General features: G+C 47.7%; 2 protein-coding genes across 2 annotated transcripts in view; one reads left to right on the plus strand and one right to left on the minus strand.

Annotated features, from left to right (window-relative positions):
* Positions 1-2,281, minus strand: part of LOC133108805 (cAMP-dependent protein kinase inhibitor alpha-like) — a 23,788-nt gene extending 21,507 nt beyond the window's left edge. Inside the window, exon 1 of the mRNA XM_061218511.1 lies at positions 2,114-2,281. The gene's annotated coding sequence lies outside the window, so the exon portion shown is untranslated. The remainder of the gene's footprint in view (positions 1-2,113) is intronic.
* Positions 2,282-7,022: 4,741 nt separating this feature from the next.
* On the plus strand, positions 7,023-18,534 carry serinc2l (serine incorporator 2, like). Its single transcript, XM_061237841.1, has 10 exons — positions 7,023-7,200; positions 9,550-9,711; positions 10,494-10,681; positions 11,307-11,386; positions 12,007-12,144; positions 12,841-13,010; positions 13,817-13,907; positions 14,912-15,062; positions 15,364-15,573; positions 16,215-18,534. Exons 1-10 carry the CDS (start codon positions 7,162-7,164, stop codon positions 16,351-16,353), a joined length of 1,368 nt encoding a protein of 455 aa, XP_061093825.1. The 5' UTR covers positions 7,023-7,161; the 3' UTR covers positions 16,354-18,534.
* The last annotated feature ends 6,466 nt before the right edge of the window (positions 18,535-25,000 follow it).

The following is a 25,000-nucleotide window of genomic DNA, read 5'->3' on the forward strand; positions in this document are numbered from 1 at the left end:
ATGTGGAAATGTGTAATATGAATGGCTATAGGTGATTGGCGGTATATACCCAGGGTTTACAGGAAAACGACACGTGATCGAATAAGGAGTCACAAGGCAGGGGTAACAACAATGGTCCTGCTGATGTTATCTCTGCACGTCTAACAAATCTGGTTCATCTTTGTAGTGCAGCGGAATGCTGACTCAGAGGTAACTTGCATTACCTGTGGTTTATTTCTACAGGACATATATTCAGCAACCAGTGAACTACACCACCAATGACACCAAACTATTTCCCACAACATGAGCTATTTAAAGACACTAAACACTGTACGTGGATCTATACAGTACTATTTCAACTTAAAACAGTTCTGGGAGAAAGGGTTCTGTGGCTTGTCTCCAGGAACCACTTTTTGTTCTTTAAGGGACCCTCTATCATCGGTTTGAAGTGTGAAATACAATGAACCCTTTCGCCCAACTCTTGAGCAAGGGTTCTTCTATGGAATCACAGGGTTCCTTTCGGAACCATTTCTTCTGAGAGTGCAGGAGGGTGATTTGGGGTTGGGGGGGTGACACAGCTGAAAGATGACACGCTGCCTGTCATTGGTTGCGCTGTTGGATAAAGGCCAATCAGAAGCAGGGTTATATAAGAGAGGCCCCAGGCTGGGCGACAGGAGAACAGCAGGTGGGACCAGCGCTGGCCTTTGGGTCGAGAGTTTCCGAGCCGGCTGTCTCGTATGGGAATGTGCGGAGGGAGAGGGCAGGGTCCTTTGGGAAATTGTGCAGGAACTCGAGACTCCATAATGGACTTCCCTGATCAGCACCATCCATCACAGTTCCCAGAGGGCCGTGCGGTAAGAGCCTCAGCTCCTCTGAGCACTGGGAGCAGCAGGACTGATGGGATCTTTAAACTGCACGGGAGAATGTGGAGCACAAAGCAGTCTCAGGCCTGGGGAAGTTTTTGGGAATCTCAAAGTATGCCTTCCACTGTTATCCCCTCTTTAATGCTATGACCATCTCGCTTGTGTTTCTTAGCATCTCTGAAATAAAAAAATCACGTGTTGTGCCCCGGTGTAATCTCCGTCTCATCTTAAAAGGGATGTTAGCGGAGAAGCATCGTATCTCTCCCGGTATCTGATTTAGTGATTGGCCTTGGTCTCCCCGAGGGTGGATTCACACACACACACACACACACACACACACACACACGCCCGCGCACACACACACACACACACACACATACACACACACACACACACACACGCCCGCGCGCACACACACACACACACACACATACACACACACACACACACACACACACACACACACACACACTCACTCACTCACACACACACACATACACATACACACACACACACACACACACACACACACATACACACATACACACACACGCCCGCGCGCACACACACGTCTGAGGAGCATGTTGCAATAACTTATGCCTGCACACACAGAGCCTCCAGGGACTGATGTCAGAAAGTGTTTCACTTGCTGCCAGTCTCAAAACTGCCTGAGACATCTCAGTGTTCAGTCCGACAGAAACGCGGGTATTAAACCTAACGGCAGTTGCGCAAACGTGAACGTGCGTTCTGGTGAATATAAAATGCTGCTGCGCTGTCACTGTTAAACATCCACGTCTTTACCCTTCAGTCAGAGAAAACCATGGGTGCTGTCCTCAAGCAGCATCGCAACATGTACTACATGAATGCGCATATACGTATGGAGAGAGAGAGAGAGAGAGAGAGAGAGAGAGAGAGAGAGAGAGAGAGAGAGAGAGAGAGAGAGAGAGAGAGAGAGAGAGAGAGAGTTTGTGTGCCTGTGCTGGCAGCAATTATTGCGCTGTCAGTAGACATTTTAAATGCGTCTTCATTAAGTCCAAATAAGAGCCGTTTCCATGTAAACTATAGCAATGCCAAAGGTTAGTGACACCCAATGCTCTTTGTAAATATATGAGTGCATTGACTTGCCTGTACTCCTGAATACATGAGAACGCTGGTTATCATCGCCAAACACGCATTCGCTCCATGTCGTACAGACACAGAAAACTGTGTCCTTATATTTACGTTCAGCAACAGACACACACAGCGCGACGGGGTGAGAAGAGATGACTTACCAGTGAATAAATCGACTCGCACGGGTGCTTAGGAAGGAATCCCGAGTTTTCTCTCCCCTGTATTCATGGCACTGTGGGAAAAAAAGCGACGAAGGAGGCGGGCCGGCTACTCGACCGAGCGGACAGATCCCCTGCTCCGACGCATCTCAGATCAAGACGACCGAAGACCTGTAGTTGTGGCGTTAACAGTGTGTATGTACAGGGGACGGACAGGGGACGGAACCAACGCGCGGTCGCGCAGGGGAGAATGCGTGTTGGATGTGCCGGGTGAACAACGTTAGAAAAGGTTTAAATTGTAAAGAAGAGAAAGATTTGTGACAGATGACGCCCCCGCGCTCCCGTTAGGTGGAACCTTCCTCTACAAAGAGTTGCGTTTTGTCTATTCCTGTGATTATGTAAACTATATGTCATGGTGCGTGATGTTAGTAGCCTGTCATGTTTTTATACCCCTATAAGAATGGTACACCTCCAAATAACAGCCAGCAGGGCTATTAATTTCCTGACTGACTTGTGCCAAGGCACTCCAGTCGGGAATTAAATCAGTTACAGCAACAATTTGCTTTCCCGTTTCCTCAACTGGTGATCAACAGGTATGCTTGCAACAGGTGGCGTGTGAATGTGAGCTTTCACATTGTCAAATTACCATGCACGTTCAGGAACAATAGATCAGCACAAATTTTGTGGATTGCTGTATCGTTGTCTAAACAATAATAATAGAGGTTCTGCTTTTATATTTTGCCATGAAAGCTATGAAGCAGCTGTAAATCGTATCGAAACGCAGCCACAGAAGTTCAAAACTAAGATTGTTTTTTTGTTTGTTTGTTTTTTTGCTTCAGCAGTTTATTCCAAGGTCGTTTTTTTCTCTACTGTCCTTCTCATGCACATATGACATCACCAACCTGAATTAGCTCGGCCTCAGCACTCTCTGAGTAAAGAAGGCGCGAGAGCTGAGCGCTAGTCACTTATTAATAACGCAGAATGATAATGCGCTGGCCTTGAGGAAGTCACCTCCCGGGATATGATGACTCGCCGCTCGGCGACACAAAGGTTGCGGAGGCGCTCTGACCTGCCCACACCTGCCCTGCCCCCACACCTCAGGTGCGCGCTGCTCCAAATCAATCTGATAACACTTGCAGTGTGTCCCTCACCTCACGGACTCTGGACCTTTGATATGCGTGCGGTTTACAGTCACAACACAAACTCCGTGGGATCGCAGGACTGATGTGGACTGAGACTGTGGAACTCCAGGAAACGGCTGTGGTAATTGCGACGCTGATACAGCAAGCAGAGGTGCTGACGCATCGGGTTACACTAAGGGGTTGAATATTCCCGGTAAATTCCCGGAAACATTCCCACGGGAATGTCTGCCCAATTTCAATGTTAAATATGAGTTCATACGAGTGAAAAATTCGGGCGAAATACACATAAAAAGAAGGCTAATTCTAGCTAGTGTGGCATGTTCTGGTTAAAATATCTCAATTTAATAGAAGTCAAATCCATTACACAAACTCTGCACTTAGCTTCCCTCCTTCTCACGCACAGATAACATTCCATGTACTGAGAATTCCCTCTGTATTCCCAGTACACCCTCTCATCAGAGAGAATGCGTTATTCAACATTCCTGTTTTTATTGTTTTCCGTAACATAATTCCATGTAGGGAATACACTCTTGAAGTTCAACCGAAGATTGAATAGTTCATTTTGTTTTCTATTAATAGATTTTGCACATATGTCTGCATTTCATCAAGTAAAGTAAGCTTTATGTTTCTATCAGCATATGACATGGTCAATGCAGCCTGTTCAAATAATCCACACAATTCCCATTTTATTCCCGTTAATTCCCATATATTTCCATTAATTCCTGTATATACCCATTTATACCCATAGAAAGTTTCCATCAGTAAATTTTGCAATCCCAGTGATGCATAACATGCTCTAAAAAAGCCCAATCTCCCAATGACAGTCATGGACATTGCTGTGGAAAAGAGTATGGATCAGACAGATAGACAGACAGACAGGTGGACAGACAGACAAACAGACAAACAGACAGGCAGGCAGACAGACAGGTGGACAGACAGACAAACAGACAGGCAGACAGACAGACAGGTGGACAGACAGACAAACAGACAGGCAGACAGACAGACAGACAGACAGACAGGTGGACAGACAGACAAACAGACAGGCAGACAGACAGACAGACACTATGGCAAAGTCTTCAACCCTCACCACGGCAGATTCCTTCTGCAAGATGCACTAGACATTCATTTTATTTCATTGTTGGTGCACTTGTCGGGAACACTGCAGTTTAACATTGTTAACGGGGCAGAACGGACGTGTCACAAGGCGTGTGACGCTCTTGGTGGGCAGAGTGATTCAGAGTCGCAGAGTGATTCAGAGTCGCAGAGTGATTCAGAGTCGCAGAGTGATTCAGAGTCGCAGAGTGATTCAGAGTCGCAGAGTGATTCAGAGTCGCAGAGTGATTCAGAGTCGCAGAGTGATTCAGAGTCGCAGGCTGGCGAGACGTGGGTCGCTGGGCGGTGTCAGGACAGCCACACGCTCAGCATATTCCTGCGGACTGCAGTGTGCAAACATGCGGCACTCACAGCAGGGAGTCCATAAACACTGTATCACAGGCAGTAAAACGCCAGAGAGAGAAAGTACTGTGGCCCTTTTACGGATTTATTGATCGCAAACTCCAGTTTAAGTGCCATGTTTTTCTTCTTTGTGGCACAGGATTGCACAATAAACTATACAGTGTGTTATGAGACTAAAATCAGGTCAAACACAGACACACGCACATATACACAGATGCACACACGTGCACACACAGCCACAGATGCACATACACATACACACACAAATATAGACCCATACACAGTCACACACACATTCTCACACACATACAGTCATGCACATACACACACACACACACACACACACACATTCTCTCACACACACATGCACAGACATGCACAAACACACACATACACAGTCACGCTCATACACACACATACACAGACACACGCGCACACAGTCATGCACATACACACACACATACTCATTGGACTCATAATGGACAGTGTCTTTGTGCACATGCACATGCTAAGGAGAGAAGCACACGCTAGGCACAGGTGCACACATACAACCCCTGAGTAACAGAACATATTCAGCACATAAAACCCCTGAATAACAGAACATATTCAGCACATAAAACCCCTGAATAACAGAACATATTCAGCACATAAAACCCCTGAATAACAGAACATATTCAGCACATAAAACCCCTGAGTAACAGAACAGTTTCACACATAAAACCCCTGAGTAACAGACCATTCACACAGAAAACCCCTGTGTAACAGAACAGTTTCACACAGAAAACCCCTGTGTAACAGAACAGTTTCACACATAAAACCCCTGAGTAACAGAACAGTTTCACACATAAAACCCCTGAGTAACAGACCATTCACACAGAAAACCCCTGTGTAACAGAACAGTTTCACACAGAAAACCCCTGTGTAACAGAACAGTTTCACACAGAAAACCCCTGTGTAACAGAACAGTTTCACAGTCGCCTTGAGCCCCACGCCAGCCAAAGAACTACGAGCACAAAACATGAATAAATCCTTTGCCGACATGACACCCTCTCTCCAAAAGCCTTCATCCACAAAATTAGTCAAAAGTTAGTTAACATTGTAGCCAGACAATAAAACAATGCTTTTAAGACAGAGATTAACAAAGAAATTAAGCACAGCACTGACACAGTAATTACACACAGCACTGACACAGTAATTACACACAGCACTGACACAGTAATTACACACAGCACTGACACAGTAATTACACACAGCACTGACACAGTTTTGCAGCACAGCACTGACACAGTTCTTCAGTAGCTGACTCCTTCAGTCAGTTAAGACTGTATGTTCCTGCATTGCTTTGGCAGTAATCCGATATCCTTTTGAATATTTTGTAGTTACACACTGAAGTGGTTTTGTGCTGATGTTTGTAAAATCAGATTCGGTTTTAGAATTTATTTAAATCCATGATTCATCAGCATTAACAAACAAAGCAAATTATGTGTGTATAAATGCTTTTAATAGGATACTTGTACAACTGTATTCAGCAGTATTCTTCTCTTGATGTGTAGTCCCCAGTCTACACTGTGACAAATTATCTTTTCAGTGCCGTTTTCATGTTCACACAAGGCATACAAACCCAATTACAGCGTTTGCTTTGAGCGGATATTTCAGTCATGTACACAGCGTGAGGAGGTTATCGGAGGATGATTTGGTTCACAGACTCCTTCATGCCTTGAGGACATTTCGGCTCAATCGAAAGCAGCAGTAGTAAGACCCGTTCTCAGTTGTTATTATTAAGTTCTGGAAGCCTCTTCAGAAATATGGAGTGGGCAGTCCCAGAGGGTAGGGTTTACTCGTATAAGAGGTCCAGTTCTATCGGAGAAGGGCCGGTGTGGATGCAGGTTTTTGTTTTAGCTCAGCACTACGACACCTGATTGTACTGACCGTGGTCTTGACTGAAGAACATGATTAGTTAATGAATTAAGCAAAAACTGCTGATCAGTGCATTATCAATGCATTTTATCTCCGTAAACATACTTGATCAAGACGCTGCTCTACATGCGGTATGTGTGCGAGTCTATGATTAGAGGTGAACTTAAAACGACTAAAACAACTTAGATATTAAATCCCTAAATCGAACTGTGCTGGTGAGAAATATACATAAACTAATTAAATTTGTTTCGACCATAATCATGAAAATGCAATTGTGTGCGCCATCTGGTGGCAGATCCGTCCCTATGCAGGCGAGCCAATGATCCCATTATTTTTCCTGTGGGAAAAGTGCCCGTGCCGTGAGATCCCGGAGTACGCCGATGCTGGGCGGCCATGTTGGTGTTGCGCGTTTTCGTCATTCTACATTTCACAACTTGACGGGAAGGGCTACGTTTCGCACCCGCTACCTCTGCCTTTATATGTTTTCTTTAACGTTAAAAATATAGCTCAAGGGAAGCCTTTTTCTTAAATGAGAAGATGGGTGCTTGCCTGGCGTTGTGTTCTTTGGCCAGCTGCGTAAGTGTCATATTTGCTTGCATTTTAAATGTCGTGTTGGGTTCCGGGAGCGAAGACTAACTAGTTACCTGCGTTCAATGTCAGTTACACAGCTAACGTTCGGCTAATGTTTATGCTTTCTCTAATACATTGCGATAACGAGTGCCTTTAGCTATAGCAAAACCTACTATTCACTATAAATATAAATATAGCAGAGCAGGATTGATTCGCAAACGTCATCTTGGCTTCTATGTTGTGCAACTTAGCTATACCCGTGCTACTGAGAGAAATGTCAAGTTTTTTATTTTGAAACGGCTAATCTATCCAATTTAACCAACCTAAAACAGAATTGAGCGAGCTGTCTTATTGTGCTTGATAAAAGATAATTTACCAAGTGAGTTCCTGGTTTGAAAATGGGTCAGTCACCCGTCATAGACTCATTGTTTGGAGTAAGCATGCTGCATGGCATTAACAGACCAACTTAGCTGCAGATGTAATGTCTGACATCTATTAACCAACTAAAGTGACCAGTCAGGAATCGAGCGGTGGATGCTAGTGTTGGATGTTTATAGCAGCCCTCAATTATAATGAACACTTCCCTGGAGCCATTGTCTTATCATGCGTGAATTCCGTTAGATAAAGGACTGTTTTGAAAACACTTCCTTATTGTAGGGGAACCGAAAGCGCGTTCTGGGGTAGCGTGAGCCGAATGGTCAGATTATGATTAGCACCAGCTAATGTCCTTTATTATACCTAGTCGATTATTCTACTGGTGACTGCAACAAGTTTCTGGCGCATACCTTGTTGTACGAAATTTTGGCTTATGGAACAAGAAGGCCGTTATGCGGCAATATCTGAATCCAAATGCCCACACGTATTCCGAATCAATAATGCATACTAACACAGGCTATGGAAGCGTTTGACAGCTCATTCCTAACCGGAATTTTCATTTTTACTTCACGCAGTGTATTGTGTTCTACATTCTATGGTTGAGCTTCACGAAAACGGCGTCATTGCGGTGGGAGTTGGCCCATATCTGAAAAAGTGAAGGTGGTTACATAGCAACCGTTTGTCGGGGAAAAAAAGAAAAATGAGGAATGGGGGTGTGGTCTCTTCTAAATTACGTCAGCGGTAGACTATCGTGACTACCCTGTGTCAGTAGTCTTCACACCATCTTTTAACCTGCTTCATTCACGCCCTGCAGTGACAGCCATTGTCTGAACAAGCGGCTATAAAATACTCCGAAAAGATTTACGGAAGTAGGTCAAATGCACCTAGAGAGACCCAGATGCAATCCCGGCGAGGAGATGTGAACTCTGTCTGAGATTCTAGCCAGCGTTTGCGATGTGTCTTTCAAGTGTGAAGTCAAGCTTGGCTGCTTTAGGCGACAGAAATCAGGACCCGTCAGTCTGCACATCATGGGCTCCTGCTGCTTGTGGGGAGGGGGGTTCCCTGTTCCCTGTTCCCTGTACCCCAGTTTGTGTTGCAGGAAGATGACGTCATTATTCTTCAATGTTAATCCCCCTAACTGTGCTTTGCCTATGCAGTACATGAACAGAGCCAGAGCTGTGTGTGTGTGTGTGTGTGTGTGTGTGTGTGAGTATGTGTGTGTGTGTATGTGAGTGTGAGTGTGTGTGTGTGCATGTGTGAGAGTGTGTGTATGTGAGTGTGAGTGTGTGTGTGCGTGTGTGAGAGTGTGTGTGTGTGTGTGAGTGTGTGTGTGTGCGTGTGTGAGAGTGTGTGTGTGTGTGTGTGTGTGAGTGTGTGTGTGTGCGTGTGTGAGAGTGTGTGTATGTGGGTGTGAGTGTGTGTGCGTGCGTGTTCGCTCCCACTCGTTCCTCTCTCTCTCTCTCTCTCTCTCTCTCTCTCTCTCTCTCTCTCTCTCTCTCTCCATCCTCCCACATTTTCTCTCTTAGACCTCAGGAATCGTGTCTGTGCATTATTAGCCTGAAATAGACACGAGAAGCATTGCCGAAGCAAAGGCATTTTCAGCAGATTCAAACACAGTTTTTACAACATGCAGATTTATGCTTGTGGTTCCGAAAGGTGAAGTAACAGTCTGTGTGTCTGTCTGTCTGTATGTCTCTCTCTGTGTCTGTCTGTCTGTATGTCTCTCTCTGTGTCTGTCTGTCTGCATGTCTCGCTCTGTGTCTGTATGTCTCTCTCTGTGTCTGTCTGTCTGTATGTCTCTCTCTGTGTCTGTCTGTCTGCATGTCTCGCTCTGTGTCTGTATGTCTCTCTCTGTGTCTGTCTGTCTGTATGTCTCTCTCTGTGTCTGTCTGTCTGTATGTCTCTCTCTGTGTCTGTCTGTCTGCATGTCTCTCTCTGTGTCTGTCTGTCTCTCTCTGTGTCTGTCTGTCTGTCACGCAGGCGTCCTGCCTGTGTGGCTCCGCCCCCTGCCTGCTGTGTGGCTGCTGCCCCTCCTCCAATAACTCCACCATCACGCGCCTCGTCTTCTCCTTCTTCCTGCTCCTGGGGACGCTGGCGTCCGTCATCATGATCCTGCCGGGCATGGAGACGCAGCTCAAAAAGGCACGTCCTCCTCTGCCAGGAACCTGCAGACTTTCACAGAGCAGGATTACTGAGTTAGCTGGATAACTGCGCTGAGTAAAACCCACAAAGCAGGATTACTGAGCTAGCTGGATAACTGCACTGAGTAAACCCACAAAGCAGGATTACTGAGCTAGCTGGATAACTGCACTGAGTAAAACCCACAAAGCAGGATTACTGAGCTAGCTGCATAACTGCGCTGAGTAAAACCCACAAAGCAGGATTACTGAGTTAGCTGGATAACTGCACTGAGTAAAACCCACAAAGCAGGATTACTGAGTTAGCTGGATAACTGCGCTGAGTAAAACCCACAAAGCAGGATTACTGAGCTAGCTGGATAACTGCGCTGAGTAAAACCCACAAAGCAGGATTCCTGAGTTAGCTGGATAACTGCACTGAGTAAAACCCGCAAAGCAGGATGACTGAGTTAGCTGGATAACTGCACTGAGTAAACCCCACAAAGCAGGATTACTGAGCTAGCTGGGTAACTACACTGAGTAAACCCCACAAAGCAGGGCTACTGTGCTTGGTAGCTTGACTTTTGGTTTCACAAAGCAGGATTACGGAGTTAGCTGCATAACTGCGCTGAGTAAAACCCACAAAGCAGGATTACTGAGTTAGCTGGATAACTGCACTGAGTAAAACCCACAAAGCAGGATTACGGAGTTAGCTGGATAACTGTGCTGAGTAAGCCTGGAACAGCTGTGTGTGTGTGTGTGTGTGTGTGTGTGTGTGTGTGTGTGTGTGTGTGTGTTCGCTCTCAGCTCCCGGGGCTGTGTCAGGGTGGCAGTACCATCCCTGGGGTGGAGAGTCAGGTGGACTGTGATGTCATCGTGGGCTACAAGTCTGTGTACCGCCTGTGCTTCTCCATGGCCTGCTTCTTCTTCCTGTTCTCCGCCCTGATGATCCGCGTGCGCTCCAGCAGGGACCCACGTGCAGCGCTGCAGAACGGGTGAGCCCCCACAACGCTCTGACAACGCTCTGACAACGCTCTGACAACGCTCTGACAATGCTGTATGAACGCTCTGACAACGCTCTGAGAACGCTGTATGAACGCTCTGACAGCGCTCTGAGAACGCTGTATGAACGCTCTGAGAACGCTGTATGAACGCTCTGACAGCGCTCTGAGAACGCTGTATGAACGCTCTGAGAACGCTGTATGAACGCTCTGAGAACGCTCTGAGAACGCTGTATGAACGCTCTGAGAACGCTCTGAGAACGCTCTGAGAACGCTGTATGAACGCTCTGAGAACGCTCTGAGAACGCTCTGAGAACGCTGTATGAACGCTCTGACAGCGCTCTGAGAACGCTGTATGAACGCTCTGAGAACGCTGTATGAACGCTCTGAGAACGCTCTGAGAACGCTCTGAGAACGCTGTATGAACGCTCTGAGAACGCTCTATGAACGCTCTGAGAACGCTGTATGAACGCTCTGAGAATGCTCTGAGAACGCTCTGAGAACGCTGTATGAACGCTCTGAGAACGCTGTATGAACGCTGCATGTTGAGAACAGGCTCCATTCTGTGTATCTGGGACATGGCTGCGTGTGTTTTGAGACCTGTGGTTCTGTTCTCCAGGTTTTGGTTCTTTAAGTTTCTGGTGCTGATTGGTATCACTGTGGGAGCCTTCTTCATCCCTGACGGAACCTTCCACACAGGTGACACTCGCCTGTATACCAGCTGTACCTTTAGATCCCACACACTCACCTGTACACCAGCTGAATCTTTAGATCTCACACACTCACCTGTACACCAGCTGTACCTTTAGATCCAACACTGTCACCTGTACAGCAGTTGAATCTTTAGATCCCACACACTCGCCTGTACACCAGCTGTACCTTTAGATCCCACACACTCACCTGTACACCAGCTGTACCTTCAGATCCCACACACTCACCTGTCCACCAGCTGTACCTTTAGATCCCACACACTCACCTGTACACCAGCTGTACCTTCAGATCCCACACACTCACCTGTCCACCAGCTGTACCTTTAGATCCCACACACTCACCTGTACACCAGCTGTACCTTCAGATCCCACACACTCACCTGTCCACCAGCTGTACCTTTAGATCCCACACACTCACCTATACACCAGCTGTTCTGCTGAACACAGGGGATTGGCTGGGAGTAAGTGATGTGACAGAATCAGGAAATGGATCGAATGAAAAATGTTGGTCCATGCATGCTTTTTTGAGCCTTTCACACACCAATATAAATGCAAGCGATAGAACCCTGACGATGTCAGGTGACCCTCTCCTGGTTTCCCCGGTGACAGTGTGGTTCTACTTCGGCGTGGTCGGGTCCTTCATCTTCATTGTGATCCAGCTCATCCTCCTCATCGACTTTGCGCACTCCTGGAACCAGGCCTGGGTGCAGAACGCCGAGGAGGGGAACGGCAGGTGCTGGTTCGCAGGTATGGACCACGCCCCTTATGAAACCGTCTTATCTTTAATGTCATTAAAGTGCAGTGTGTGTGTGTGTGTGTAACTGTGTGTAAAACGGTGTGTCTAACTGTGTGTGTGTAACTGTGTGTGTGTGTGTGTGTGTGTGTGTGTGTGTGTGTGTGTGTGTGTGTGTGTGGGGTTGGGTAACAGTGTGTGTGATGTGTGTGTGTGTGTGTGTGGGGGGTTGGGTAACGGGGTGTATGTGTGGGAGTGTGTGTGTAACAGTGTGTGTGTGTGTGTAACTGTGTGTATGTGTGTAATGGTGTGTGTGTGTGTGTGTGTGTAATGGTGTGTGTGTGTGTGTGTGTGTAATGGGGTGTATGTGTGGGAGTGTGTGTGTAACAGTGTCTGTGTGTGTGTGTGTAATGGTGTGTGTGTGTGTGTGTTTGGGTAACGGGGTGTATGTGTGGGAGTGTGTGTGTAACAGTGTGTGTGTGTGTAACTGTGTGTGTGTGTGTGTGTGTGTGTGTAATGGTGTGTGTGTGTGTGTGGTTGGGTAACGGGGTGTATGTGTGGGAGTGTGTGTGTAACAGTGTGTGTGTGTGTAACTGTGTGTGTGTGTGTGTGTGTGTGTAATGGTGTGTGTGTGTGTGTGGTTGGGTAACGGGGTGTATGTGTGGGAGTGTGTGTGTAACAGTGTGTTACAGTATGTGTGTACTTCTCAGGTCTCCTCACCTTCACGGTCCTGCACTACGCTCTGGCGTTCACGGCGGTGGTGCTGTTCTACCTGTACTACACCCAGCCTGACAACTGCACCGAGCACAAGGTCTTCATCAGCGTCAACCTCATCCTCACCATCATCATCTCCATCATCTCCATCCTGCCCAAAGTACAGGTACGCACAGCTCTGAGCGTGTGTGTGTGTGTTTGTGTGGTTGGGTAACGGGGTGTATGTGTGGGAGTGTGTGTGTAACAGTGTGTGTGTGTATAACTGTGTGTGTGTCTGTATGTGTGTGTGTGTGTGTGTGTATAACGGTGTGTGTGTGTGTGTGTGTGTGTGTATATAACGGTGTGTGTGTGTGTGTGCGTGTGTGTGTGTGTATAACGGTGTGTGTGTGTGTGTGTGTGTATATAATGGTGTGTGTATGTGTGTGTGTGTATAACGGTGTGTGTGTGTGTGTGTGTGTGTGTGTGTGTGTATAACGGTGTGTGTGTGTGTGTGTGTGTGTGTGTATAATGGTGTGTGTGTGTGTGTATAACGGTGTGTGTGTGTGTGTGTATAACGGTGTGTGTGTGTGTGTGTGTGTGTGTGTGTGTGTGTATAACGGTGTGTGTGTGTGTGTGTGTGTGTGTGTGTGTGTGTGTGTGTGTATAACGGTGTGTGTGTGTGTGTGTGTGTGTGTGTGTGTGTTTATAACAGTTTGTGTGTATAACGGTGTGTGTGTGTGTGTGTGTGTGTGTGTTTATAACAGTTTGTGTGTATAACGGTGTGTGTGTGTGTGTGTGTGTGTATAACGGTGTGTGTGTGTGTGTGTGTGTGTGTGTATAACGGTGTGTGTGTGTGTGTGTGTGTATAACGGTGTGTGTGTGTGTGTGTGTATAATGGTGTGTGTGTGTGTGTGTGTGTGTGTGTGTGTGTATAACGGTGTGTGTGTGTGTGTGTGTGTGTGTGTATAACGGTGTGTGTGTGTGTTGCTGCAGGAGGTCCAGCCCCAGTCTGGTTTGCTGCAGTCGTCTCTCATCACTCTGTACACCATGTACATCACCTGGTCCGCCATGACCAACAACCCAGGTGAGTCTCCGCACCGCCTGCTACACCCCAACTACACCCTAATACACACCACATACACCCTAACTACACCCCAACTACGTCCTGTATACTATAATACACACCACATACACCCCAACTACACCCCAACTACGTCCTGTATACTATAATACACACCAAATCCACCCTGACTACACCCCAACTATGTTTTAATACACACCAAATCCACCCTAACTACACCCCAACTATGCCTTAATGCACACCAAATATACCCTTACTACACCACAACTATGCCTTAATACACACCAAATCCACCCTAACTACACCCCAACTATGCCTTAATGCACACCAAATCCACCCTAACTACACCCCAACTATGCCTTAATACACACCAAATCCACCCTAACTACACCCCAACTATGCCTTAATGCACACCAAATACACCCTGACTACACCCCAACTATGTTTTAATACACACCAAATCCACCCTAACTACACCCCAACTATGCCTTAATGCACACCAAATCCACCCTGACTACACCCCAACTATGTTTTAATACACACCAAATCCACCCTAACTACACCCCAACTATGCCTTAATACACACCAAATACACCCTGACTACACCCCAACTATGTCTTAATGCACACCAAATACACCCTTACTACACCCCAACTATGCCTTAATACACACCAAATACACCCTAACTACACCCCAACTATGCCTTAATACACACCAAATACACCCTAAATACAGCCTAACTACACACCAAATGCACCTTAATAAACACCAACTATATCCTAGGTACAGCCTAACTACACCTCAGTGTACCCCAACTACACCCCAACTACACCCGTACCACATCCACGTATGCCCTCGCTACACCCAGAGTACACTTAAATACAAGTGGCAACACCCTACTACACCTTACTACACCCTGCTAGAGTTACACCAGTGCCCGACTGACAGGGGTGGTGTTTAAAGCTCTCAATGTCCCTCCTCTTCCTCTCCCTGCTCCTCTTCCTCAGACCGGAAGTGTAACCCCAGCCTGCTCAGTCTGGTCACCAACACCACCTCGGCCCCCCCCTCCCCCACCCCCGCTCCGGGGCAGGTTCAGTGGTGGGACGCGCAGGGCATTGTGGGATTGGTCATCTTCCTCTTCTGCACCCTCTACGCCAGGTGAGCCCCACCTCAGCCACTGCACCTGATACAGGTCACCTGTAGACCTGTGGGGGTTAGTTCATATGGATGTAGTTCAGCTTTAGACCTGCAGAGGTCGGTACATATGAATGTACTCTACCTATAGTCCTGTGGGGGGGTGTGTCAGTGTATACGAATGTAGTTCCCCTACAGTCCTGTAGAGGTCAGGAGATATGAATGTAGTTCAGCTGTAGACCTCCGGGGGTCTATTCATATGAGTTTTAGAGTTAGTACAGTAGTGGGGCTCCAGACTAACCCCTCCCTCCTGTCCCGCCCCCAGTATTCGCTCGTCCAATAACACGCAGGTGAACAAGCTGATGCAGACGGAGGAGGGGAGTGGCGGGGTGCCGGGCGGAGAGGTGGGGGAGGACGGGTTTCGGCGGGCGGTGGATAACGAGGAGGAGGCCGTGTCCTACAGCTACAGCTTCTTCCACTTCTGCCTGTGCCTGGCGTCACTCTACATCATGATGACCCTCACCAACTGGTACCAGTGAGTACACCCCATTCTATACCCCATTCTATACCACCCCACTCTATACCCCCATTCTATACCCCATTCTGTACCACCCCACTCTATACCCCCATGCTATACCACCCAGTCTATACCTCCATTCTATACCCCCATGCTATACCCCCCCATTCTATACCCCCATGCTGTCCCACCCCATTCTATACCCCCCACTCTATACCACCCCATTCTATGCCACCCCATTCTATACCCCCCACTCTATACCACCCCACTCTATACCCCCCCACTCTATACCCCCACTCTATACCCCCCCACTCTATACCCCCACTCTATACCACCCCACTCTATACCCCCCCACTCTATACCCCCCCACTCTATACCCCCACTCTATACCACCCCACTCTATACCCCCACTCTATACCCCCCCACTCTATACCCCCACTCTATACCACCCCACTCTATACCCCCACTCTATACCACCCCACTCTATACCCCCCCACTCTATACCCCCACTCTATACCCCCCCCTCCCTGCCTGTTTCTGGCCTCGCTCTATCGGTTGCTCACCATGATACTTGGGCAGCTCCGTACCCTAGAGGGTAACAGTGGAGACCTGAGAGCAGACTGGGCTCAATCAGGATGTCCCTCTCTCTCCCTCCCCAGACCGGACTCCTCCACCCAGGCCATGTTGAGCCGGATGCCGGCCGTCTGGGTGAAGATCAGCTCCAGCTGGCTGGGTCTGGGCCTGTACCTCTGGACCCTGGTGGCCCCGCTGATCCTGACCAACCGCGACTTCAGCTGAGCGTCCCTATACCCCCCAATACCTATACCCCAATACACCTCTCCCTCCTATACCCTCTACCCAATTACCCCTACCCCCCTACCCAATACCCCTACCCCCCTACTCAATAACTACCCACCTCCTCACCCAAATCCCTCTAGAACAGGGTACTGACTGTGTGTGTGTCTGTGTGTCTGTGTGTCTGTGTGTCTGTGTGTGTGTCTGTGTGTCTGTGTGTCTGTGTGTCTGTGTGTCTGTGTGTCTGTGTGTGTGTGTGTGTGTGTGTGTGTGTGTGTGTGTCTGTGTGTGTCTGTGTGTGTCTGTGTGTGTCTGTGTGTGTGTCTGTGTGTCTGTGTGTGGGGGCAGTGGATGAAACCCTGCCCTTGTTTATTTTGGCCGAACGCCTCTCCTCTGTTGATGTTTCGTTGTTGTGGCCTTCGGGCCGCTGGCGTGTGGCACGGAGCGGTCTCCATGTCCTTGACGTGTTTTCGCTTTTAGAGAGAGCAGGCGTGTATTTGTGACACGTGTGACCACGGAACAGCATAGGTTTCACACTCAATAAGAAACTTAATTATTGTATTCAGTTATTGTAAATACTTCATGTTTTACACACAGGAATCAAGCGCTGCCAAAAACCTTTATGCACTGAGAGCAGTTAAATCCGCCGGAACGTCTCCGCTTAGGTCCGTATGCAAAACCTACAGGAACCTTACTGCTGGAGCAGTGACAGGAACACCTTAAATCAGGAAATCTCCACGGTAACCCTCGCCATTTCTGATTGGTTCTCTTGCCTGGTTAAGGGTCAGTTGTGGGTTATCGCTGAGCTGAACGCACGCTGCTGCTGGTCTGGAGGAGGGCTAGAGGGGAGCCCATGAGCAGCAGTGTTTTGGGGAGATAAGGCCGGTTGCTATTTCAGCCCTGACAACAGGCCACGCCCCCGTGCTGCCATGGCAATAGAGAGGCCGCTCTTGACTGCAGGGTAAACTGCCCTCGCCCAGGTCTCACCTCTGCCTCTCTCCCCTCACCTGAGAATCTCCCAGCTCCCCTTTCAGTATATGGGGGACCACATACTACATCTCCCATGGTGCTCTGCACCTGCTGGGGCTACAGGTGTGCACTTAGAGGGCTGTAAAGCACAATCTAGCGTTCTCACAACGGTGCGGTGCTGCGGGAACGTCGCTCCGGCGTTCTGCGAAGCGTTATTGTCTGTGTGACTGCCCTCCAGCAACACGGTGACGACATGCAAACTTCATTCAGCATCTCAACATGAAGGTACTTTTAGGAATATGGGGTTTTGAATGTTCACGAAGTGAAAGTATGCTTTGAAATCTTACTTGTTTTTTGTTTTTTTTACATTTGGAGTTTTCTTTTTAATGACTTTTTTATGGTAACCTTGTCCTTCACTGAGCACGTGGCCCTGTTGATTAAGAGGGGTCCTGGGTCCTTTAGGGGCCTGACTGGGGAGTAGGAGGTGACTGGTGTACATTACATTACATTACATTACAGGCATTTAGCAGACGCTCTTATCCAGAGCGACGTACAACAAAGTGTAGGAAGGACATTCACAAAATCATGGTCTAAAATGTCACTCTCATTCTCCGTTTGTGGTTTAGTGCATAGAGATTGTATCTTACATTTACTTCAGTATGTAAAGTATAGCATCTTGACCAAGCTCTGTGAAATAACGGTAGTTCTACAGTGTAGTGACTGGTCAGGAGGTCTTGCTCTTGGGTTTTGTGAATGGTCATTTCGTCCTGTGAATGCACATTGGTTCTGCCCAGGCCCTGGGCTGGGAGAATTATGCTGTATTAATCGACCGTCAGTTAGAAACAATATGTAAAGTTAGCATGTCGGCTATGAGCTGAGCTAGTATTCTGTTCTGAAGATATTTAACAATAAGCATGAGTTCAGTGGTAATTAGTATTGTCAGCATCAATTGAATTGAGCGGCTATTGAAGTATTGTAAACAGTAAGAGTCAAAAAGTGCCTTTGTACACTGGTGCAAAGCGTGAGGTCTTAACCGGATCTCTGCACAAAGTGCCTTCTCTTGTTGTTTTTGTACAAAGTCACGATCGACTGAAGGATCCTCGATTATTTGATTGTACGTCCAAGTGCATTTCCATTTTTCATGGTGTCAAAATCCTGAGGACTAAATCCAGTACTTCTGTTTTTCAAGGCTAATAAACATACTCCTTCTGTGAACGTGTGGTGTGATTTTATTCTCTGTGGAGTTGGTTCCTGGTGTGGAGTTGTAGTTCTGAGTCTGTCCTGTAGGTGGTGCTGCTGCTCTTCCTGCAGCTCTGGCTGGCAGGCTGGGGCCCTGCCCTATGCATCAGATATCAGTATGCTGCCCTACATGAAGCTGGTGTGTGTGTGTGTGTGTGAGTGTGAGTGTGAGTGTGAGTGTGAGTGTGTGTGTGTGTGTGTGTGTGAGTGTGTGTGTGTGTGTGTGTGTGTGTGTGTGTGAGTGTGAGTGTGAGTGTGAGTGTGAGTGTGAGTGTGTGTGAGTGTGAGTGTGAGTGTGAGTGTGAGTGTGAGTGTGAGTGTGAGTGTGAGTGTGAGTGTGTGTGTGAGTGTGTGTGTGTGTGTGTGTGTGTGTGTGTGTGTGTGTGAGTGTGAGTGTGAGTGTGAGTGTGAGTGTGAGTGTGAGTGTGAGTGTGAGTGTGAGTGTGAGTGTGAGTGTGAGTGTCTGTCTATCAGAGTGTATGTATGAGAGTGTGTGTGTATAAGAGTGTATGTATAAGTGTGTGTGTATATAAGTGTGTGTGTATGTGTCTATATCTATTAGAGTGTGTGTATGAGAGTGTGTGTTTCTGTGTATATGTATGTATGTATAAGTGTGTTTGTGTGTATAAGAGTGTGTGTGAGTTTGTGTGTATTTGTATGTATTAGAGAGTGTGTGTGCATGCTTATGTGTATGCACGTGCGTTTGTGTGTATAAGAGATGCAGCCTGACCAGTTCTGAACCCCGGGTGTGGGCGGAGCCCCGGGTGTGGGCGGAGCCCCGGGTGTGGGCGGAGCCCCGGGTGTGGGCGGAGCCCTGCGTGTGGGCGGAGCCCTGGGGGACACAGGTGTCTGTTCTCCCAGGGTGAACCTTCCCAGCATGACCTGAGGCCTTGGCTGCTGTGTCCTCCGGCAGATTCAGATTCAGATTCAGAAAACCTTTGACATAACCACACACAGGCACGACATTACTCCTACAACAATATAATCAACCATGATTCTACCTCAATTTGGTGATGATTGTTTTACTCATCATGATTAGAACAATTAAGCAATTTAATTAAAAAAATATATTGAACTATAAAAATTTGAGATGAGTTGGCAATAATTCCTCTACAGTTCCGGTCCATGGTTGGAGAGATTCACACAGTCAGCATTCTGAAACACAGACAGGAACAGCCTCCTCCTGATGACTGTTCTTTAGCCCCTCCCCCATGACCTGTCTGTGGAGGTCACTCCCGTTAACCTCCAGTGATGTCATTCTGGTTAAACTTGCTGTGCTGTTCCTGGAAAGTATGCCTTGGGTGTGTTCAGAAACGCCTGCAATAGAAGAAAGACATTTATTTTTTTCTTTTACAATTTACCCATCATGCATTTGGGTTTGACTGAGTGTATGTGTGTGTGTGTGTGCGTGGGAAGTCTTCCAGGTGAAACAGCTGGAGTGAGCTCCACCACCGTAGTCCTTAAAAATCCAGCTAAATTTGCGTCCTGCAAAACCTTTTCCCCTGTCTCCCTCACTCAGACCCGACCTCCCAAAATGATCACATTAAACAAATGTATCATTAAATCAGCGTTGAGAAGTAATGGGACGTATATCTGATCAGGGGGCGTTCACTGCTGTTTTGCAGAAGGTGTTGTTTTCACTGCGCTATCTTAGCGACAGTGTTGCGCGCTGTTGATTATTCTCAGTGCGTTTGGGGCCCTTATCTCAGTGGCCCCGGCAGAGAGACGCTGGTGTCAGCCCTCGGTTTGCATCAGTATTTACTGTGCAGGACTCCGCTATCAATCTCTCAGCCCGCTGTTGTCGCCAGATCTGGGCTCGACTGCTCAGGTCTGTTTAAATCTGCGCTCCTGACCCTGTTTAGCCTGACCGGGCGTGGCCCGGTCTCACCCGCGCGTCGAGACTGCTTAACGAGCGGCAGCTCTGCTAATTAACTCTGATTGCAGCGCCAGTGGAAGATGGCGGAAGGGCTCCAGACGGGCGGAGGATAAACTGGGGGGAACAGAGATGGATCATTCCAGTCACTCTCTTCTCTCCTTTTGCTTTTTCCTGCTCCTCACCTGGAATTCGATTGAGTTAAACGAACGACCTGCGGATCCACCTCTCCCCGTTCGCCACATCTGCATCTGACAGAGCAAGGACTGTTGCCTCCAGTAAATCCTCAAATTGTGTCCGGGATTCTATTTGAAGCCGGGCCTCGGATAATAGCCGGGGGCGTGGTCGATTCGGACAAATAAAGGCCGGCCCCCAAATACAAGCCGGGGTAATATTGCCTACCAGTAGGGCTATCAGCCCATGAGCACTAGAAGACATTGCTTCCATTTAACTCAATTAAATAAAAGAGCTGTTCTTAATATTTTATATTGTTGGTTGGTTTAATACTGTTGCCAATGAAAAGTCGTTGTCCTACACCATGGGTCTCATGCTACCAGTCGCTTGCCGCCCCCTTCTAAGTAGCTTGCCAAAGGCGGAAGCAGTATACATTTAAACACAATTGTTGCCGCGAGGCATTCCAGCCTACAAATTTAATAAAAAGTAAATCAGGCAAAATTAAAAATTAACTCAATTTAGGCTACTTGGCAATAAGGTTTCCATGTATTTACAGCACAGCGCACGTTCAATGACTGAATGAAAGCGGCTGCCTTGACTCACTCGTAATTCACATTTTAGATTTCCCCATCTTCACTTCTTTTCTAGCCTCTGGATGGGTGGAGCTTGGAGGAGAGAAAAGAGCAGGGAAGAGAATAAGTGCCTGGAATGAGCCCCGTGTTTCATCTGCTTTTCCATGACTGACGGGACCCAACAGTCCAACAAAGCCTCTGCTGTATTTCCACTGCTTTGCGGTTTATGCATCTGGTGATTTTATAAAGTGATTTGGGCTGTAAACACACACTCCAGATAATTGGTCAACGCATTGCTCCAATCAAATTTATTTGTGTCACAAACAAAGATCACAGATGCCTTGTAGGGGAAAAAAAAGATGATAATTCATAAAACGCAGATGGGCTTCAACGATGGCCATGAAATTAAATCATATCTGTTAATGATGATAACAAAATCAGCCAATCAGTCTTGTAACAATGTCCACAGAACAACATGATGTTAACATAAACCGGACTCAATACATGGGGCTATAATGAGCCAGCCTGGTTCAGCTCTACAGTGGGAAAGGGCTATAATGACCCAGCCTGGTTCAGCTCTACAGTGGGAAAGGGCTATAATGAGCCAGCCTGGTTCAGCTCTACAGTGGGAAAGGGCTATAATGAGCCAGCCTGGTTCAGCTCTACAGGGGGAAAGGGCTATAATGAGCCAGCCTGGTTCAGCTCTACAGTGTATAGTAATGTAATTTGACTCTTAAATCCATGATAGGTCAGAAATGTTGATGGATGCCATGAAGAATAAATACCATATTCACATTATTTTACATTCTGTAATATGCTATATGACATAGGATTCTGTGCTATAGAACAGCAGGTGATATCATTGGAGTCTATATAATTTAATTAAAAGCAGTAAACATTTGATCACAAAAAAGAATATTTTGGGAGAATTATGGCATAACTTCTGCAGATTTTGGGAGTTTGGCTGCAGTAAGAATGGGGCTCCCTGGGGCAGTGGGTCTGGGGGGAGTCCATGAGCAGTTCCACTGACAAACAACTGTGATGATGATGATGATGATGAGCATGAAGATGGTGATTATGTTTACGGTGATGGCGATGATTATGCAGATATTGATGATGATTATGATAATGGTGATGATTATAATGTAGCTGTTGTGTGGGGCTGTTTTGGGAAGCACCGTTGCATTGTGGGTGATGTGGGGGGCAGCTGTTTCGCTCCCTCTCTCCCTCTTTCTTCCCTTCTTTTCCTTCTCATCCTCAGACCTCCCTCTATCTCTTCCCCTTGTTTCATTCTGCTTACTCACACCCACTCGCTCTCTTTCTCTCACCCTCTCTCTCTTTCACTCACTCTCACCATCCAATGGTCTCATTAAACAAAGAACAAGGGGGAAGCCACACACACACACACACTCACTCACACACACACACTCACTCACACACACACACACACACTCACTCACACACACACACACACACTCACTCACACACACACACACACACACACACACTCACTCACTCACTCACACACACACACACACACACACACACTCACTCACTCACTCACACACACACACACACACACACTCACTCACACACACACACTCACTCACTCACTCACACACACACACACACACACACACACTCACTCACTCACACACACACACACACACACTCACTCACACACACACACACACACTCACTCACACACACACACACACACTCACTCACTCACTCACACACACACACACACACACACACACACTCACTCACTCACACACACACACACACACACACACACACACACACACACACACACTCACACACACACTCACCAGCAGACAGATGGAGCTGTAGGGCACCCAAACACACACTGACTCAGCATTACTGAGGAGGTTGTGTTAGAGTAACATCAGTACTGCCGGCAGCTACTCTCCCTGGGCCTGACCCTATGCGTGGCCCCAGGGGTTAACACACCCATACAACACCCAGACCCCGGGGTTAACACACCCATACAACACCCAGACCCCGGGGTTAACACACCAATACAACAGCCAGACCCAGGGGTTAACACACCAATACAACACCCAGACCCCGGGGTTAACACACCCATACAACACCCAGACCCCGGGGTTAACACACCAATACAACACCCAGACCCCGGGGTTAACACACCAATACAACACCCAGACCCCGGGGTTAACACACCCATACAACACCCAGACCCAGGGGTTAACACACCAATACAACACCCAGACCCCGGGGTACAAGCTTATGATGCTTAATAACTTCACCCATGTATCTAATCCCTGCTGTAAAATACAGCTATGCAAGTTTATAACCAGCTTGGAAATTGAGTTGGTCATGCTGGTCATAATCTGGCTGAGCTGGGTATGAGCTGGCTAGTGCTGGTAGCTTGTTTTACAAACAGTTTAAGATGTTGTTTTTTTCCAGCAGGGACAACTACTGAAATCCTACCCAGTCCTCCCTACCATCAGGACTCACGTGTTCTCTCTGTCGGAAATGCCTCCCACTTTTAGTCATGAGTTCCCTGGAAAACGTTTTCTGATATTTGCATAATGTTTGAAGCGTCTGCTGGGATAACCTGTTGTAAGGTGAGCGCAGAGCCAGCTAAACTCCTCTCCCGCCTCCAAGCCCATCCTCTCGGATATCAGCAGACTGTATCCATTTGTTATGAACCTGTATCTGACACTTTTTATCCCAAAGTGGGTATCCCTGGAGCGATGTGGAGCTCAATGACCCAACAGCTGTGCAGATCTTATCGTGGCTACACCGGGGCTTGAACCACCAACCTTCTGGGTCCCAGTCCTGTACCTTAGCCACGAGGCTGCAGGCTATGAGCAGTGATCGCTGTGTGAGGGCTAAGAGACAGTATCGGCAGGAGTAACCCCACCGGGGTGTGATTAGTGTACGTTGTGCCCTGGAATGAGAGGTGGGGTGTAACAGATTAATAATGAAGCTCCCGTGGGCCTCCCCTGATGTGCTCTGCTGATCCAGCGGTAATTACCGCGTGTTGTGAGCCGGGGGGGTGGGGGTGGGGGGTGGGGCGGCCCCCCAGAGAGGGAGGGAGAGTGGATCCCTCTCTTATCCGTGGAGTAATTACTGCTCCCGGGCCTCCGCGTCACCATGGCGGTTCCCGCCACTCCTGGAGGCCGTAGAACTCCGCCCGCTACCTGGCGGGAAACGGACCGCGTGTGACGCCCAGCGATGGAGGCCACTCTGCCCTGGGCTCCTGGGTAAATATCTCTCTCCAAATTATCCACATGGAGACATCGATTGCTCTGATTAATGGAGCGCATTACAGAGAGCTGGATGCCTGGCATTCAGCAGCTGCTGCTGTTGAATCTCTGTTATGATTTTGGTTGTTTTCATTTATGATTTGGGTTGTCTTCCATTACCAAGGGGGGGAGAAAGACTGTTGAATGTTCTGCTTGAGAATTTTTTTTTTTTAAACATTTGATCACAAACAAAAAAGTAGATTGACTGCATTTAAATAGCACTTTACACTTTACACTTTACACTGTACACTTTACACTTTTACACTTTACACTTTTACACTTTACAACGCCACTCATTCACACACACACACCAATGACAATAGGCTGCGACGCAAGGCATCAGAAATGAGGCGTCTTGCTCAGGAACACTTCGGCACACTCAGGGCGGGATCGAACCGGCAACCCTCCGACAGCCAGACGACGGCTCTCACCACCTGAGCCCCTCTGATCTCCAGACTGCGTCCCCAGGTCCGCAGGACTCAACCGACCAAAACTGAGTCATTCATTCTTTTTTTTCAGGTATGACA

The sequence above is a fragment of the Conger conger genome, chromosome 1 (assembly GCF_963514075.1).
Source record: "Conger conger chromosome 1, fConCon1.1, whole genome shotgun sequence".
Classification (NCBI taxonomy): domain Eukaryota; kingdom Metazoa; phylum Chordata; class Actinopteri; order Anguilliformes; family Congridae; genus Conger; species Conger conger.